The 18,046-nt window shown below is 36.2% G+C and overlaps 1 protein-coding gene across 1 annotated transcript; it reads left to right on the forward strand.

The window, feature by feature from the left end:
- The first annotated feature begins 360 nt into the window (after nucleotides 1-360).
- On the forward strand, nucleotides 361-10,214 carry LOC129266736 (NXPE family member 3-like). The gene is made up of 6 exons (XM_054904552.2): nucleotides 361-594; nucleotides 4,811-4,975; nucleotides 6,057-6,551; nucleotides 7,066-7,238; nucleotides 7,639-7,697; nucleotides 8,530-10,214. Exons 1-6 carry the CDS (start codon nucleotides 589-591, stop codon nucleotides 9,348-9,350), a joined length of 1,719 nt encoding a protein of 572 aa, XP_054760527.2. The 5' UTR covers nucleotides 361-588; the 3' UTR covers nucleotides 9,351-10,214.
- Nucleotides 10,215-18,046: the final 7,832 nt, after the last annotated feature.

Here is an 18,046-nt window from a genome sequence, read left to right on the forward strand (position 1 = left end):
ATGTGACATCAACAGCCCACCTAATGAATATTCATGATGACGTGCATCTGTTTTCACAAAATAATGCTAAACTTTAAAATTCAATAATTTCGTTATTTTGTTATCCGATTTTGATGAAATATTCAGCATTTTTATATTTTTTCCCCCCTTCCACAGGGTTCTTTATTTTCGAAAAGCATAGTTACATTGTATAAACATTTACAATTTTTACAAATTTACAATATTCAGCATTTTGCTCTGTGAATTTTACTCTATTTATAATTTAGATATAATTATTTTCAGCCCGGAGTACCCCTTTAAGCGAGATCTTCCTCAAAACGTTGTGAGCCCCGGGAATGGTAGCCAAGCCTATTAGCTGGTGTAGTATCGGAGCGCATCAGCACCTTCATGGTGGATATACGTACGCTATACAAATATTCTATATTATATTTCATCAGTGTATCTTTCGTGGCATACTGAGGCTGTCATATGAGGAGTTCTGAGTCGTGGCTAAATCTTGAATAACATGGAATTATGTATACGAGAACGGCGGTGAGCAAATGATCGCAGCATTCCACTGGACACCAGATCCATGACGCATATTACAGTATGGCGGTAAGGAACGTTGTTTATGTGCCATCACTATAGATTCGTATATTCTTATCTTAACATATAGGCCCTATCACTAAACATGTAATTATAATCATTATTATGATTTATGCTTTCGGTATTAGAAGTAGTATTAGTTGTAGTATGTAGTGGGAGAATGGGAGAAAGGCCAGGGCTTTCGTTTGCGCGGGGTCTTCGATCGATGGCTATTATATGGAATTCCCTACAAATGATAGCCACAGACTGTCCTTGCATTTAAGATAAAACCAAACAAACTTATGTGTATAATTCTTTTCATTGCAATGATTTGGGTTTATTTTGTTTGCTCCCCTTCACTTGTGCGATTTGAGCATCTATAACGAGATGGATATGGCGCCTAGAAGTAGAAGTAGTAGTTAGTATTAATAGTATTAGAAGTAGTAGTAGTAGTACCATTATTGTTATCATGATTATTATTATTATTATGAAAATTACTCTCTGGAATCATCTTTCCATATCCGTCAGTCTACTTGTCTTTAATCCTTTAAGTCTCCCCTGAAAACACGTTTCTTTATATCCTTATTTATTAAGACAGTGTTAATAGTAATTCTGTGAGATATCTCTTATACTTATTTTTCTCCTTTATCATTGTTAATTTAAATTTACATACTATACAATTTACGTGTTCACTATTTTGTGTTTATCATTTTGTGTTAATCTAATTGTAGACAGCTTGTAAAAATCGTTATCATTGTTTTGATTTAATGCCATTATAAAAACAAAATCACCACTATTACATTGTAATTGAAACTGTTAATGTTCGTAACTATTATTATTATCATAATAATATTATTATTATAATTATTAATATCACTATTATTATCATTCTTATTATTATTGTTATTATTAACATTTTATTACCATTATCATCATCGTCATCATCATCATCATCTTCATTGTTATTATCATTTTCAACGGTATGAAAACCAAAATCCTAACAATTTTCTGATATTTAGGTGCACTAGAAACTTAAATTACCAATCCACTTACAAATGATAAGATATAGGCCTATTTTAGATCCACTGCGGGGGGGGGGTAAAATAAAAAAAGACTGCACCAATTGGATCCGTTATTATTGTTACCAAACTTCTAAACTATAGAACGTGAATATTCTTTGAAAAAAAAATATAGAGAAATCTAAAAAGGGTGTCTAGAATTAGAATTAGCAAAACATATCAAGGAATATCACACAAGGAAGATATATACATGTACATGTAGGCCTACAATAAAAGGTTAATCTGAGCCAGCGTACATGTCTATGACTTAATTATCTATAGCTTAGTCATTTATTCAAGCAGTCACGTTTTTGCCCTTGTTAAACATCCCGAGTAAATAAAGAAAAAGATGCATTATCAGAGTAAAATGAAAGATGAACTGCGTATTGTTGAACAATCGGTATCCCATGATTCCTGCAGCCCCTCAGACAGCTAGGGTCTTGAAATAAAATAAAGAGAAATTATGGTGATTAACATGCAAAAAAGTTATGAATGTAAAAAGGAGTGGATTATTTCATTTTTATATAAAGAAACAAGAAATGGATGGAGATTTTTATCTATTGCAGCGCATACAAGACAGTACTTGATTGAAAAAGAAATAAATTACACACAGAAACACCCATATCTATATTAAGAGTATTGGACGAATTTGAAATTTCCCAAACCCTTACTAGTCGCTATAGATTTATAAGAAGAAACGTATCGTACTACACGAATGCAAATACTTTCATCATTATATTAAAAATGTATGATTCGATTCTGTTTGGACTGTACGAATTGCTTCAAACGAAAGGGTCTAGGCATGAAAACTATCACATACCAGTCACGTGACGTACCTTGCAGTTGTAGAGCGAAATAGCAATCGGAAACTGATCCCACGTGACCTTTGAACTTGACCCGGCCTGGGAATATCCCCAGGGAAAACGCAGGCGTTATTGTCTCGAAAAATTGTGTACATGTAGTTTATCAAAAAAATACTAAATCTGTGTATCCCAAATTTATGGAAATGAATTTAATTTTCATGAACCAGTCCATCAAGTGCGAGCAAATCGACAATTATAGATATGCACCACAGGGGCGGATCCAGGATTTTCCAAGGGGGGCACATTTTCTCGAAAAAAAAATTGACAAGCCCAAAAAAAAAAAAAAAAAAAAATGCTTTCACTAAAAATTGAAAGTCATTTCGTCCGCGTAAACTTTGAAAAGCAAGCAAGCAATCAATCAAAATGAGAAGAAAAAGGGGACCTTACTTGTGTGTGTGTGTGCGAAGGAGATATTCCCAATTATGAATATATCCTGGTTATTTCAAAGGGCGGCACACTTATTTCAAAGGGCGGCACACTTATGCAAGAACGGCATATTTACATTACATTTTTTTATTATGGCTCTCAAGGGGCCGGGACACGAGCCGGATGTGCCCCCTCCCCCCGGATCCGCCAAAGATACACCATGATCTTTGCAATGCTATGCTCGTAAAAATACACGTTCCCTCCCCAGGGGGGGGGGGGCAGTCAAATATATTGCTGTACACATGTGTGACAAAAAAAACGCGTTTTAAAGGGACCTCTTTCAGTTTTGGACGCGGGCCGCGCGTGCTCTCGTTAAGGGTATCAAAAATACCGATTATTAAGAATAAGGTGGTTTTGAAAGACTGGTCAATGGTCAATCGCGTGGTTAAACGTATTTAGGGTATTTTTTTCCAAAGCTTTTTTTTAGGGGTCATATTCTCGGCGACAACTTATTTATTGGCCAAAATGTGTAAATGAAGCCAGCGGAAAACTTGTTTAGGGGTCATATTGCACACAGAAAAAAACTCGTTTAGGGGGTGTTTAGAAATAATTTCAAATTGGTCACGCATAATTATGTACAGCAATACATTTGACTCCCCCCCCCCCCCGCTCTTCCCTCTCACGAAACTGAATAAAATAATGAGCCTTGACTTGAAATTGCTACGGTTTAATAGAATATTATACAGATATTACCTACTTAGAGTTTGAATATAACATTTATTATACGCGATGGTATTGGTCATTTTTGGGACCAAAAATTGGCCAAAATGAACATAAGCTTTTAAATAGGGTCATTACGAGTGATATTTTTTGAATCAGCATAAGATTCTACACAAGATAGACCTTTAAGTGCATTCCCATTTTATAAGGGAAGAAGATCAAACACGCTGAAGACCTCAAATTCCTACCTATTTGCACAGTTTATTATATTATGCAAATCTGTGCGAATGGTCAGTTATGTCTAAAGTACCCAAAATGACCCTCATATGTCAAAACTGGTGGAATGAGTTCCATGAGGTCAAAATACTTTTGAGATGTTCAATCTGAAGGATTGATACACCAATTTTAGGTGTCACAGCACACCCTTGTAACGATTCTGATATCTTAGAAGTATTTTTGCATAAATTGAACTGATGTTAGTGGTCATTTTGAGGGCCATAAGTGGTCATAATGACCATAAGCTGTTAAAAACCGATATATTTGGAAACGGCATAAAATTCTACACAAGATAGACTTTTAAATACATATCGATTTTATAATGGAAGAAGATAAAATACGGCGCTGAAGACCTCAAATTACTGCCTTTTTGTACAGTTTATTATGCAAACTGCGCGAAAGGTCAGTTATGTCTAATAAAAGTACCCAAACTAACCCTCATAGGTCAAAACTGACGGAATAAATTACATGAGGTTGATTGTTATGATTCAGCGCACATTTTGAAAATAAATGTGGATTTCTAAAGACATCCAATCGTAGTTCTGATCAATATTTCTGACAAAAAATTCATGAAAATTGTAATTTTCGGGCCAAACATGGCCAAAATGACCACTTTTATTGTGATTTGGCAAATGAAACTACTTTATCTGGAATCTGGGTGCATTTCTACATAGGATAGACCCTTTTAATTGGATGTGGTTACAAAAGCATTCTGTTAAGGGACCATTTTCCAAAGAGTGGTCGAAATTGTCATTTTTGGTCAAAAATTGGCCGAAGTGGCCAAAATGGCGTGAGGACGGTCAAAAAGAGTGACATTTTTTAAATCAGCACACAAATTTACCCCGGATAAGCGGTCAAACCTTTCCAACCAAAAATTCTGAATAAAGCCTCTATCTCCTACACTATACATATGTGCTACAGTTATACTTTTAACTTTATTTTTTCTCATGCATTGTTTGACAGATGGACAATCAGCCCTACAAGAAACATCGCATTTTTTTCATATTGTTGTGTCTTGCATTGATAACCTGTTTACTAGTTTACACCAAGGTAAATTCAAAATGGAAGGTACCGGCTCCGGAAAAGATGTCATCTGGAAACTCAAGAAATATCCATCCAAGTCCGAAAGTAAGTTCTCGACAGCTAATAGATCCACGTCAAATTGATAGCATCTGATACCATAACGTACCGAAGTGTGACCTCATCAATTTGAGCTTTTTGCATATCGGCGTTTTTTATACCATATTTTGGTAGAGCATGATGAAAAACCCCCACAACCCAAATTTGGTGGGAAATCGGTTCAAGGGCCCCAGTATATGACCTCATGAATACATAATTAGCCCCATAGATCGATGTATTATTATCCTAACATTTAGAACCAGGCCAGTAATACACTGACTAGAATGGGGCTAATTATGTATTCATGAAGTCATATCTAAGGCCCCCATGGACCGATTCCCACCAAATTTTGGTAGTGGGTTTTTTTTTATCATGCTCTACCGAAATGTGGTATCAAAAACAATGAAATGCAAAAAAAAAGTTTTGTGAAGTCATCACTTCGGTACTCTATTTCATGCAGTAAAATGAAGGAATTTCCAGCAGGGGAGGCATTGATGGGGGAGGGGGGTGCAGGTAGGCGTTGACCGTCGTCTAAGCTTATGTCAAGTTATGGTAAAGGGGAAACGATTCGACTTGATTTCATTTCCACATTTCCACAAAAGTACCAGGTGTAAAAATTGTCCACCTATTGATAAGCAAACATCATAAACAAGCATAGCATTATTCTAAATTAAAGTAAAAAAAAAACACTTGGATTTTTATTTCTTGAATGATATACATAATCCCTTAATATTGGCATCCGAGGAGTTGAATCATGGCCTTGTCGTTGGCCTCAGCAAAGGTCCTTGGACGAAGTGGACGAAACAAGAAAAATATTTTAGAATAAGGAAGTAACCATAAGTCAATAGAACTAACCGTTTTCTTTATGGAAAACCATTTGTAGTGTTGGGATCCTGTAGCCTAAGCCTTGTCCTTGAGGACAATGGTGTAGCCCTAGCCTTGGTGTTATACTCTTAGACATCTCTTTGACCTTGAAGGTCCGATGTCCTTGACTTTTGGTTTTTGGCCTTTGACTAGGTTCTCCGGCCTTGTGCACCATACTGGATTTGATGTTGGTTTGTTAATTCTTCTTGATTTTCTTTCGTTCTAGACTCTTGTAGGTATATCCACCACTCCAATAGTAACAACTTTTGCAGAAAACGCAAAGATAACCAAGAAGGGTCTCTCACCTACGAGCAATGTATTTTCAACGGCTGAAGTCATCAACGCAAAGACATCCTATCAGGTCAACGATTCTTTACAACTCCGCATTACTGCAAGGGATATCAACAACGTCACCAAGAGCCATGGAGGTGATTACTTCCGGGTCAAGCTGTACACCGCCGAAACACAATCATCCTTGAGCATTGACGTCACAAGGGACCTTGGAAATGGTACCTATACTGCTGATGTGACTTTACGATGGCCTGGGATGGTAGATATAATAGTGACGTTGGTTCATCCTAGCGAGACTGTCAAGGTTCTTCAAAGGATTCGGGATATATATCCAGGGAGGATGATCTTCAAGGGGCGATATCTTCGAACACTTGACTCAGGGATCGATGTCTTTGAAGATAAAATGTGCTTACCAAGGGTTATTCGCAATGTAAGTATTGCTGGGACCTATCGATTCATACGCCGATGTTATTTACACCCAACTCCTTTGAATAAATTATTTAACATCAAATGAATTGAGTATCATTATCATGGAATAATTGGATGGCAAGGTTGAGTTGACAAAAACTAACCATAATATTATTATGATTATTACAATAATAAGTGACATTATGGTATTACGGTTATTATTCTGGTATACCTTTTAGGGAATTGTGCCTTCTTCTGTTAAAAAATCTATTATGTATATTAATAATCTTTTATGACAAATTAATAATTGTATGACTTATATTGAAAATTACATTTTGTGAAAATTGAAGAAAATAAATGATTATTATTTTGAATAATAACCAAAATTACTACCATAATAATAAGCCTTTGTAACTTATAAACAGCTTGATCCTGGTTTGTATTGAGGCCTGGTATTCGGAAATGAAGAGTTGAGAGTTTAGTTTACCCATGCCGTTTAAAAGAGTGATTTGTTTTATTAAACTTGGACCTCACAGGAAACTCTCTGTAACTTTACTGACGAAAGAACAGGCTACCCTTGGTTTTGCATAGCGCCCTCTAATAGAAACCTGACCTGCAATGACTGGAAGTCATACGTTGTAGATCCAAGGCTATGTGAGAAATATGCAATGGAAGTCGTTACCAAGGCTGAATTCAAAATGTTAAAGATGTAAGTTAATAAATATGCTTCAATTTAGTCATAGACCTTCGCCTCGCAAAGATAGTGGGATAGGGATTCGTTATGTTACTTTCCAATTTTCGATTTAGTATTTAAACGATTTATTTAGTTCCATCCCTAGAGTAAATGTTAATTTTTGCTGCAAAATGACATATATTTCAGACGTAAAAAGTTGCCAACCATGAAAATCAGTTATCAGATCTGTTTAGTTCAATTGATTGTGTATTTGTTTATTTAATAGAATGCACCATCATCACTATTTTATTATCCTTTTAAATATCTGAATTATATTTATAGTCATGGTAAAATATATCCCTTCATGATTCTTATGTTTAAAAATGATTTCGGTTGTTAATGATTCATGGGAAATATTTCTTTTATTGGATTTCAGACACAAGTTGCCTATCAAAGAATCACCGTCTCCTCTCAAAGTTATTGGAGACCATGACAGTGAGTGTAGTAATATCATAGTACAATCATGACAAACAAAGAAGCAGAAAACATACAGATGTTCATTCGCCTTCAAAAAGTATACTTTTTAACTATATCGCCAAAAATGATATACATGTGGTTCCAAAAAAGTAGAAGTAGTAATAGTAGTAGTAGTAGTATAAATAGTAGTAGCAGTATAGAAGTAGTAATACAAAGAGTAGAAATTGTAATAGTAGTAAAAGTAGTAGAAGTAGTAGAAGAAGTAGAAGTAGTAATAGTAGTAGTAGTAGTATAGTAGTAGTAGTGTAGTAGTAGCAGCAATAGTAGTAGCAACAGTAGTATGCAGTTGTAAAAGAAGTAGTAATAGTATATAAGTGGTAGGGGCGGCTCCAGAATATTTTTATAGGGGGTGCAAAACGACATAGATGTGACGTCACGTTTTTCTCAATTGAATTATAGGGCATATACTATATAGATTTACGCAAGCCTTGCGGCAACACAGGTCTCTTCTTTCTTCACTTTCCATTCGGTCCCACCCCCCCCCCTCTCCTGTTCTCCTTTTCTTTTCTTTTTTCCTCATTTGTTTTCCAATACTTAAAATATCATTTTAAGGAGCGTGTCCCCCTAGCTCCTACCTTATAACATTGTCAAGACTTCCACTTCCGCCTCCTCCTATAAACATAGCTTATATATTTATTTTCTTTATGATAAACTAATTTTGGGTGAATGATTATGAATTTATGATCTTGTATGAGATTATTTTTCACAAACATGAAGAAATTTGTGACATGGGAGAAATAAATGTTTATAACTTGTTAACGTTTTTTCCATGGTTCTTTAAACACTACAGGTTGGAAGAAGAGCGTCTTTGCCTATCAAGATTCCTTACCATCCTGTAAACCAGGACAACATCTACACAACCCTACTCCTTCAGGCTTCTACGCTAAGAACATCTGGTTCTCAGATCAATGCAAATTCCGTCGATTTACCAAACCCGATGTCTTACAATGCCTGCAGAACAGAGCAGTTCATATTTTTGGTGACTCCACTTCCAGGCAAATGTACTTGGAGTTTGTCAAGAAGTACAATTCCGAGATAAAGCAAGAACAGATAAAAGCGGATTTCACTGAGAATGCTGTTGGTCCAACACACGCTAAGAGCTCTAAGTTTAATATTTCTATACATTTCAAGTTTCACGGATCTCCCGTCCGCCAATCTAAGTTTATACGCAAGGAAGCAATCAGTTACATTGCCAATGACTTAGACGATCTCACTGTAGACTCAAGAACAGTCGTATTGATCTGCATTGGAACACACTTCACGACGTATCCATTAGCGATGTACGAAGAGAGGATAAGAGGCATCAAAGCGGCTGTTCAAAGACTACACAAAAGAAGTCCTCATACACTGGTGATTTTTAAGAGTGCAAATACCAGGAATTACAAGAAGATCCTCTATCAGATGGAGAATAGTGAGTGGTATGTTAGATCATTGGACCGGACGATGAGGGCGGTCTTGCAGGATTGTCCAGAAATTGGCATTATCGACGCTTGGGATATGACCATCGCTCAGAATTTTAAAGACGCGATCCATCCCAGTGATGCGGTACTTGCAAACATTATGAACAATTTCTTATCTTACATCTGTCCAGAAGCACCAAATTCATCATGAGTCTACGCCGATTTCTTTCTCTTTTTTTATTTGAAGGTGGTTGCTATGGGTTACGCAACTATATACCTTAATGTTATGTCTTAATAATGCCTTATCACACATTTTGCCCCATACGTGTTGGGTTACTGTAGAATGCCCCCTTCTCCGGTAGGACTACTGTCTTAGACCCAGGTACTGCCTTAATGTACAAACCAGTTTGAGATGGTCCAGAGACGAGCAGCATCATTATTCTCAATCGTTATCATCATACATCTAGCATACTGCATTGGTAAACACGGCTGGACCTCTCTCTGGGACTGCCAAATGCTGTCCTGGATCACCTACTTGGATCTTGGATGGACCCCTTTCCAGGATTGTTGACTGCCCTCTTGGAACTTAATGGACTGCTCTCCAGGGTTGTTAAATGTCCACTTGGAAGTCTTGGAACTTGTATGGACTTTTCTCGGATTGTCGAGAGCCCTCCTAAAAAAGCTGTTTGGAATGTGGATGGATTTTGATCAAAGGATGTCGAACGCCCTTTTGGAAGAACTTCTTGGATTCTGGATTGACCTCAGTACTGCTTTCCATTATTATCGAACACCCTTGTGGAACATGTGGAAGGAACGCTCATCCACCGCTAATTAAAGCGGTTCACGGGACACAGCTGTTTGCTAAGCACTCCATTATCTGATTATAGAATTTGGTCGAATCTCTTTCAATGTGTAACAACATTTGATAATTTATTTTGAATCGTGTTTGCCTTACAAAGCAATGCGCGCCCTGTTACGATCCATTATAAAGAAATTGACAAAAGTCTGTAATAGAGCCCTGATTGCATCTTATACAGTAAAACAAAATAGCACGCTGTTTAAGCTTCAAGAATACAAAAAAAATGTATTGACAATGCTCGTCAAATATCTACAATTGGCTTAGGGTCTTTGTCGATAATTAGTGAACTGGAAGAGCAGTTTCGTCCTCAGTTTCCGAGCTGACGAAAAAATTGCACACTGCAAAAAGTCCGGTGTTAATTTAACACCAGCCCGGAATCTATATACCAGAGAAGTACTGAAACAACATCAGTTTGGAATCAAACCGATGCTGTTTTAATACTAATTTGTGTTGTATAAACACCTATCTGGTGTTAGACTAATACCAAAACCGCTGTTGTTTAACACTTCTCTGGTGTGGACATATATAGATTCCGGGCTGGTGTTATAATCAACACCGGAGTTTTTGCAGTGCAACTATGTCATTTGCCCAGATTGACCAATTTTAAACAATGACTTCTTGGTTGTGCCTTGTCATGAAGTGCATTTGATACAATATTTCCTATGTTCTTGAATCTGTCGTTCGTCTTAGAGCTAAAACTCTCTCTTGATATATCCATGGCGGTATTGAGTGCTCTACTTGAGTAAGTGAACGATGATAGGGAGGCGGAATCGGTGAGTTTATGAAGACTGTATATACAATTGTTTTTCGTTAGGTACACTGAAAAAACGGGTGTTGATTTAATCCATATCAGAACCCACCAGAGAAGCGTTGAAACAACACCATTTTGAAATCAACCGATATTGGTTTAACACTAATTTGTGCTGCTTAAATGCCAAATTGGTGTATGACCTAACGCCAAAACCGGTGTTGTTTCAACACCTCTCTGGTGTGGACCGATATAGATATACAGTGCGTATAAAAAATACGGGACAGTTTTGAAAAGTCTATCAAAATTTAGTTTCAAATTTTGATGTCTATATTTTGATGTAATAGATGCTCTGAAGTCTTATCTTTCAAATGTCGTTAAAAAATAAGTTTCGTTCATGCTTGAGCGCACACGGAACGTTTTTGTCGGGGGTTCAAAAAAAGGCTTGCGCCAAATGACAGAAAATTAGAAAATATCGACAATGAGAGATCTTGCTTATCAGCAGACTTCCTCTATAGGTTTTCATTATCTTTGCCATAATTTTCGAATTATGCTTTCAAAATGTATTAACAAAGCATTAATTTACTTGAATCGTTTTGTTTTTTCATTAACTATTTTATCTTTTAGCATTTCTTCATAAGTAAGAAAATTTTTTTTTTGGTCAACTCAAGCAAGAATTAAAATTTGCATTATTAATAGGCGAGCTTGTAATTTATTAAAATCCTTTTATTATGTGAAACAAAGGTTATGGTGCCTTTGAAAGTCATGAATCCTATTGTCAAGGGGGCATTGAGTCCATGAACAAGTTAAATTGTGTACTTGACATATGGTGCTGGGAAAAATTGTTGACAGGAGGTGCTGGATTACATTTGACACGAAAAAAAAAGTTTTCACCAATAAATTAAGCTCCTTTTGATGAAGAGAAACAAAATTAAGGTAATTTTTTGTTCAATATTCACTTTTTAACATACAGACATGTAGTCCAAACAGTTTTCCAGGGGATGCATCGTATGATGAATAATACACGCATCACCCCAAGGAAAATCTTGGGGGTGCTTCACCCCCACTTCCCAGGGCCATGGTGCTTAGCAGGACAATATCAATTCTTTCAGGAGAAGATTCAATTCCTTTGAATTCACCATAACATTTGTGGCACACAATGAGAGGATTTAAATAAATTACTAGCTCTCCGCATTGATGAAGCAAATCCCCTTTCTTGGGTTGACAATTGTTTGTTTTTAATAATGATCTGATAGGAATATTCAATGCTAAAAGATAACATAGTTAAATGAAAATACAAAACAATTCAATTAAATTAATGCTTTGTGAATGTATTTTGAAAGCATAGTTAAAAAATTATGGCAAAGATAATGAAAAGCTTAAGAGGAAGTCTGCTGATTAGCAAGATCACTGATCGTCAATATTTTCGAATTTTCTGCCATTTGGCGCAAGCCTTTTTTTTTTTACCCCTGACAAAAACGTTCCGTGTGCGCTCAAGCATGAACGAAACTTATTGTTTTTAATGGCATTTGAAAGATAAGACCTCAGAGCATCTATTGACATCAAAATATACAAATAATAGTTTGAAACAAATTTTTTATAGACTTTTCAAAACTGTCCCGTTTTTTATACGCACTGTATAGTGTATGATGCACTTGTTCTGTTTCTATTTTGATGTGGTAAGATTTTTGTTTGGTTGTTATGATTAAATTTAACTACGATTATGTTTTAATTATTGTAAAAACGTGCAATTTTGGTCAGCAGACCTTTGAATCATATTATTTATGTTTTCATACCAAATATATGAAATAAAATAAAACAAAATGAAATAAAATAGAAACATATATATTTCAGATTTGATGATTTGATTAAAAATTTGTTCAGGAAATAATGCAAATTGAAGAATGTTATGACACAAGCTTCTTTAAAGTGTTGATGAGTGTAATTTTCTTTGTAGAGTGTTTTATTTTATTTATTCGTTTATTTCACATCTTTACACAGGGTAACCAATTCAGCTATACACGATAAAAACATTAACAAAGATAAAAATCTGGTTTGCAATTGGGCCCTGTTAATTAAAATACATACAAATTATAATGGTAAAAATATACAGTACATAATAATGCAAAATAGACAAGAAATAAATCTTTAAAAAATCCCAACCCTCAGTGCCGTCATCACATTCATCAGAAACACACAAACACACGGAAGCACCCAAACCCTCACATCCACACTCCCTCACATATAGCTCAGTCGGTAGAGCGGGGGATTCGTATTCCGGTGACCCGGGTTCGATTCCCACTTGGTGCGCTAGTGCCCTTTGGTAAGGCATTAATCCTCAGTACCAGGTCCTTCGGAGAGGACCTTAAGCCGTCGGTCCTCTGGTTGCTTGCTTACAAGCATTTATATGATTTCTTAGTAATCAGGTAAAAAGTCACATACTATGGCACATTTTTCTGCAGACTCATTACTTACTTGTAACATATAATAATTAATTTAACATTATGATTTACATATTGACATGAGCGAAAAAAAAAAGTGTGCGTGAATCACGAGTTTGATATTAAGAATAAGATGGATACGTGCGATGAAGGTAATTGTGGGAGTGAGGCAATTTGTGTGGGTGTGCACGCATGTGAAAGTGTTTTTTTTTTTTTTTTTTTTTTTTTTTTTTTTTTTTTTAGATATAAAAGTATAATTTTAAGGAATTTCATTCCGTCCTTATTTGCTTCAGTTTTTGGTAAATTATATATGTTTTCTTTTTGCATATCCTTGTGGATATAAAATGAAGATTTGTATTTTTGATTGTATCTGATCAATTAAAAGAATCTGTCAAATATCACCTGATTGCAGAGTCCTTATGGCTCTGTCACCATGCGGAAGAGAGGGGGCTCAGTGGTAGAGCGTCTGCCTCATGAACGGGAGGTCGTGGGTTCGATCCTCGGCCGAGTCATGCCAAAGGGCAAAGACTTACAAAAATTGGACATTCTGCATCCTTGCTAGGCGCTCAGCATTTAGACTGGAGAAGGGTCATAATAACATCATTATGTTATGCAGGGCCCGGTGGTAGAGCAGTTCCCTAACTGAAGTGGCTACCCTGGGTAAATAAAATGCTATTATTATTATTATTATTTATCTATTACTTGAAGCCTTGTAGACAACAATAGACCTCATGCAATGACGTCATCGCTCCGCCATCTTAGAGGCCAGTGCCATTTCATTGCGTGGGTTGGTGATGTGCAACTGGCGCATCTCTGACAACTCTGTTCACGCGTATTCATATAGCCTCTGCGGGAGGGCGCTATATGAGATGACATCACAGGCATAAAATAACAAGTCCAGACCCTCTGCCAAAAAAAGAAATTGAAACAGAGGTTGAGTACAAAAGTAATACTGCCCGCTCTTGGTGGAAATTGAATAAAAAGCGTTTTTATTTTTTTATCAATTTTTTTTAGTGAAACACTTCAAATCATGACAGTTAAAGCTCTTAAATATTGAACGTCCGAGGATCGATTATGAAACACTCATAGGAAAATAAGGTGCGATTGGAACCCTTATGTCCCGTTTATTTGGAGCCCTCAAGAGAAAGGGTTCCCTATAAGGTTCTTAGGAACCTTTAACGGTTTTCTGAAGAAGCAAAACAGGTTTCAAGGTTGTTGTTCAAGGTAAGTAAGAACCTATTCAGGAACCTTTAAGATTCCCAAATATGGGACAGGCATAGAACCCTCTAAGATTTGTTTTGGTCTAAAAGTGAAGTACATGTTTTAGCTCACAAAGTCTATTTTATCTGACAGTTAACATAATAGACACCTGTGATTAACAGCAAATCAAACATGATCAAGGAAAGTTGTCAGATTAGATAATTCGCCAGATGCCGATTGTTGCATGGTGAAACCCTCTCTTGAGCCCTGCTTGCATGGGAATGGGGGGGGGGGGTGTACCAGTCGGGGTAGTCTGCCAGAAAATATACCTGCGACCATTTATGGTACTGCATGTCGATGAATATTACCCCGTCTTAACAGACACTTTTCTGACTGCCCTACCCCGATAAAAGCAGGGCGAAAGAAATCACCCTTCCTGTTAAGACGCTCCCACTGGGAGAAAAGCAGGACTGTGTCGATCGGGAAGGATTTTTCCAAATTTCGGCCTGCTCAGACCAGGGTTGAAGCGAGGTAGAAAAACAACTTTGTACCCCGCTAAAGCCCGGACGCATGTCTTTTAAGATGTCTGTTAAGACGCCGGGTGCAGTCTGCATGTCTGAAAAGCTCTCCCTAGCTCTCCCATTCCTTTCTCCTTTTCTCTCTCTATTCTTTATTTCCCCTCCCCTCTTCATTTCCTTTCTCTTTTTCTTTCCCTCTCTTGTGAGTTATCGTCATAAAATATGATGCCCTCATGTCGGCCTTCCTTTTCTTTGAAAGGCCGACAAATTACATTCAGGACCATTTTAAAAGGGTTCAGCAAAATATTCGAAATACACGACTTCCTCAAATCCTTATAAACGCTGGAGTACCAAATGCAGATATATTTCTTGAAATATATGTATATGTAACGGTTCAAGAAAAGCTGTTTTAACACCCGTCGACCTAGCGTGAAAAGAAATGATTGATCTTGATAACAGTGCCACACCTTATACAAACACATGCAGCTTGATTTGCTTGTCTAACGAGTCATCGAGGGCTTTGGTGGTCATATATTATATACCATTACCTGTTCCACTTATATTTTCGGGCCACAATCAGCCTATACACAAATCAAATAGTTTTACCGTGTATTACTACACAGTAGCCAGTGCATTAGTTCAAATAGGGCTGATTGAATTGAAAATCGTTTATTACTTGATCAAGCGTGCATCATGAATAGAAAATTGGGCCTTGCCTTTTTTTGTCCTTGTTTGTTTTCTAAAGGGCACGGATCGTTGCAAAACAAGGGTGTTATGAATACTATGAATACCATGAATGTTAGGTTGATATGAGGGGCGGTAGGGGAGAGATAAACCATTGCCAGTTATGAGACTTATTTATCATAATGTGGGGCCCACGCCCGAGCTGTCGACAGCAATATGGATTGCTTGCCTTTCTGCTGTTATCTGCGAATGCATGGGAGTGTAATGAATGATAATGATTTGTAATACCTCAGTCACATTTTCTCTACGGTGGCAGTACGGCGAGTCGAAAACAGCCGTTTTAATACCTAAATATAGCTATTACAAAAAATGTTAAACCGGCTGTTTTCGATTCGCCGTACGACCGCCGCAGAGCAAATGTGACTGAGGTATTAATGTGTCGCTATCCACGACGCATCTTCGCGTCAAATGGTTTAAATTTTGATTTTCGCGTCAATCACAATTATGCATATCGAAAACATACGTATCTCATCTCAACAAATTTTACTTCACTATAAGTTCTTTCTACACTTGCCCTTGAAGCTTTATGTATATTATGATAACTTTTTATGATGATGATGATGATTATTATTATTATATTATTATTACTATATTCCTTATCACATTGATCCCTCGTATTCTCGTATTGTTAACATCATTTTATTCATCCTTATCATGATTTATCAGTTTATAATGGTTTTCTGTTTTGTCTTCCTGGTGATTGTTATTATCAAGAAAACAGGTGGATACAATAATTATTTTCAAAATGAACGAAACTTTGATCATTTTTCTATTCAAAATTTCATCAAGTTCATCACACAATCGGGCGTTCAGCTGCAATTGAACTCAAATCAACATCAAATTTACAAATATGAGTCTGCATGATTTCCTGACTTACGCTTGATCAAGAAAAGTGACGCCTCATTAGGCCGATGATGTGCACTGTACACAATATAATGCATTCATTTGGCAGACCGTGATTCCTGGCTGGAAAGATGAATGAATAATTACATTCCTCTGGTTTTTGTTATAAATGTATTATACGAAATGCGCCAATTTGATTCAGGCATTCCAAATAAAACCCATATTTAAGCTCTGCGTGGTTTCGGTATGTTAAGAGTTCACATGATGACAAAGATTGGTGTTAAGATTTGATCTTCTACATGTATCATTTAAATTGCTCATGATAAATCTTTGTACGCAATAGGATCAGAATTAAACAACATTTGGTTTAATTCATTTATATTTCTAACATTTACAATATGTTTTGTTCCATACTTATATATATTGCAATGAAATGATCATAGTCCGCGTGTTGGATAAAGATGCAAATAGACAAATAGGTAGTGCATTCAGTTCCAACAAAAAGTTGGATAATACTTGGAAACAATTTTGTTGTTGAAACTGACAGCATTACCCCTTTGTCTCTTGTATGTATATATATATATATATATATATATATATATATATATATTTATATATATATGACGGTCAATCGGATCGGGGTCGCCCTAGCCACTAACCCGTCTCTGTGGTCTAGTGGTTAAGGCACCAGCGATCAAAGCTGGGGGCCCGGGTTCGATTCCCGGCAGAGACATTTTTTCGGCATTACCAATTTTTTCCAAAGGGCAGATAGCTCTGGGGAACCTTGATTTAAGCTACGCCTACCATTGTTCTCTTCATCCATTTCTTTGACAAAATATTTAAATAAAAGAGTTGCCAAAGCTGTTGTACATGTATAGTTTCACACATTTATATATATATATTTATATATATATATATATATATATATATATATATATATATATATCACCTCTGGGGAACCTTGATTTGAAGCTACGCCTACCATTGTACTCTTCATTCATTTCTTTCACAACATTTTTTAAATACAAAGAGTTGCCAAAACTGTTGTACATGTATAAATGAAATAAAATGTTGTTTACTTCTGATCCTATTGCGTACAAAGATTTATCATACATGTAGAAGATCAAATCTTAACACATACATATTCGCCAAGATTGATCACACTTGTAAATAAATCCACTTAAATATATATTTCTATAACAAAAGAAAAAGAAGATGATAACAATATTAAAGGAGAATGAAACCCTTGAAATCAGCTGAATCCATATCAAAGAGAAAAATCGAAGAAACATATTGTTGAAAGTTTGAGGAAGATTGAATGAATAATAAGAAAGTTATGAGCATTTGAATATTGAGATCACTAATGCCATGTAGATCCTCCTATTGGCAATGCGACCAAGATCTGTGATGTCACACACGTACAACTCCCTCATTACTTTAGTACTTATATTCTCACTTTTATAGAGTCTATCACAAGGTGAGGTGTTCTCTTTATGTGAGGACAAGTACAGAGGTTTCACAACATTATATCATTGATGAATCATTTGTCATATC

The sequence above is a fragment of the Lytechinus pictus genome, chromosome 8 (assembly GCF_037042905.1).
Source record: "Lytechinus pictus isolate F3 Inbred chromosome 8, Lp3.0, whole genome shotgun sequence".
NCBI classification, from domain to species: Eukaryota; Metazoa; Echinodermata; class Echinoidea; order Temnopleuroida; family Toxopneustidae; genus Lytechinus; species Lytechinus pictus.

Bases quoted from the DNA above. Each gene is read 5' to 3' on its own strand.
- LOC129266736 (XM_054904552.2), top strand. The intron at 7,239-7,638 runs GTAAGTTAATAA...ATTGGATTTCAG, and splicing joins GAATTCAAAATGTTAAAGAT to ACACAAGTTGCCTATCAAAG. The intron at 7,698-8,529 runs GTGAGTGTAGTA...TAAACACTACAG, and splicing joins AGTTATTGGAGACCATGACA to GTTGGAAGAAGAGCGTCTTT.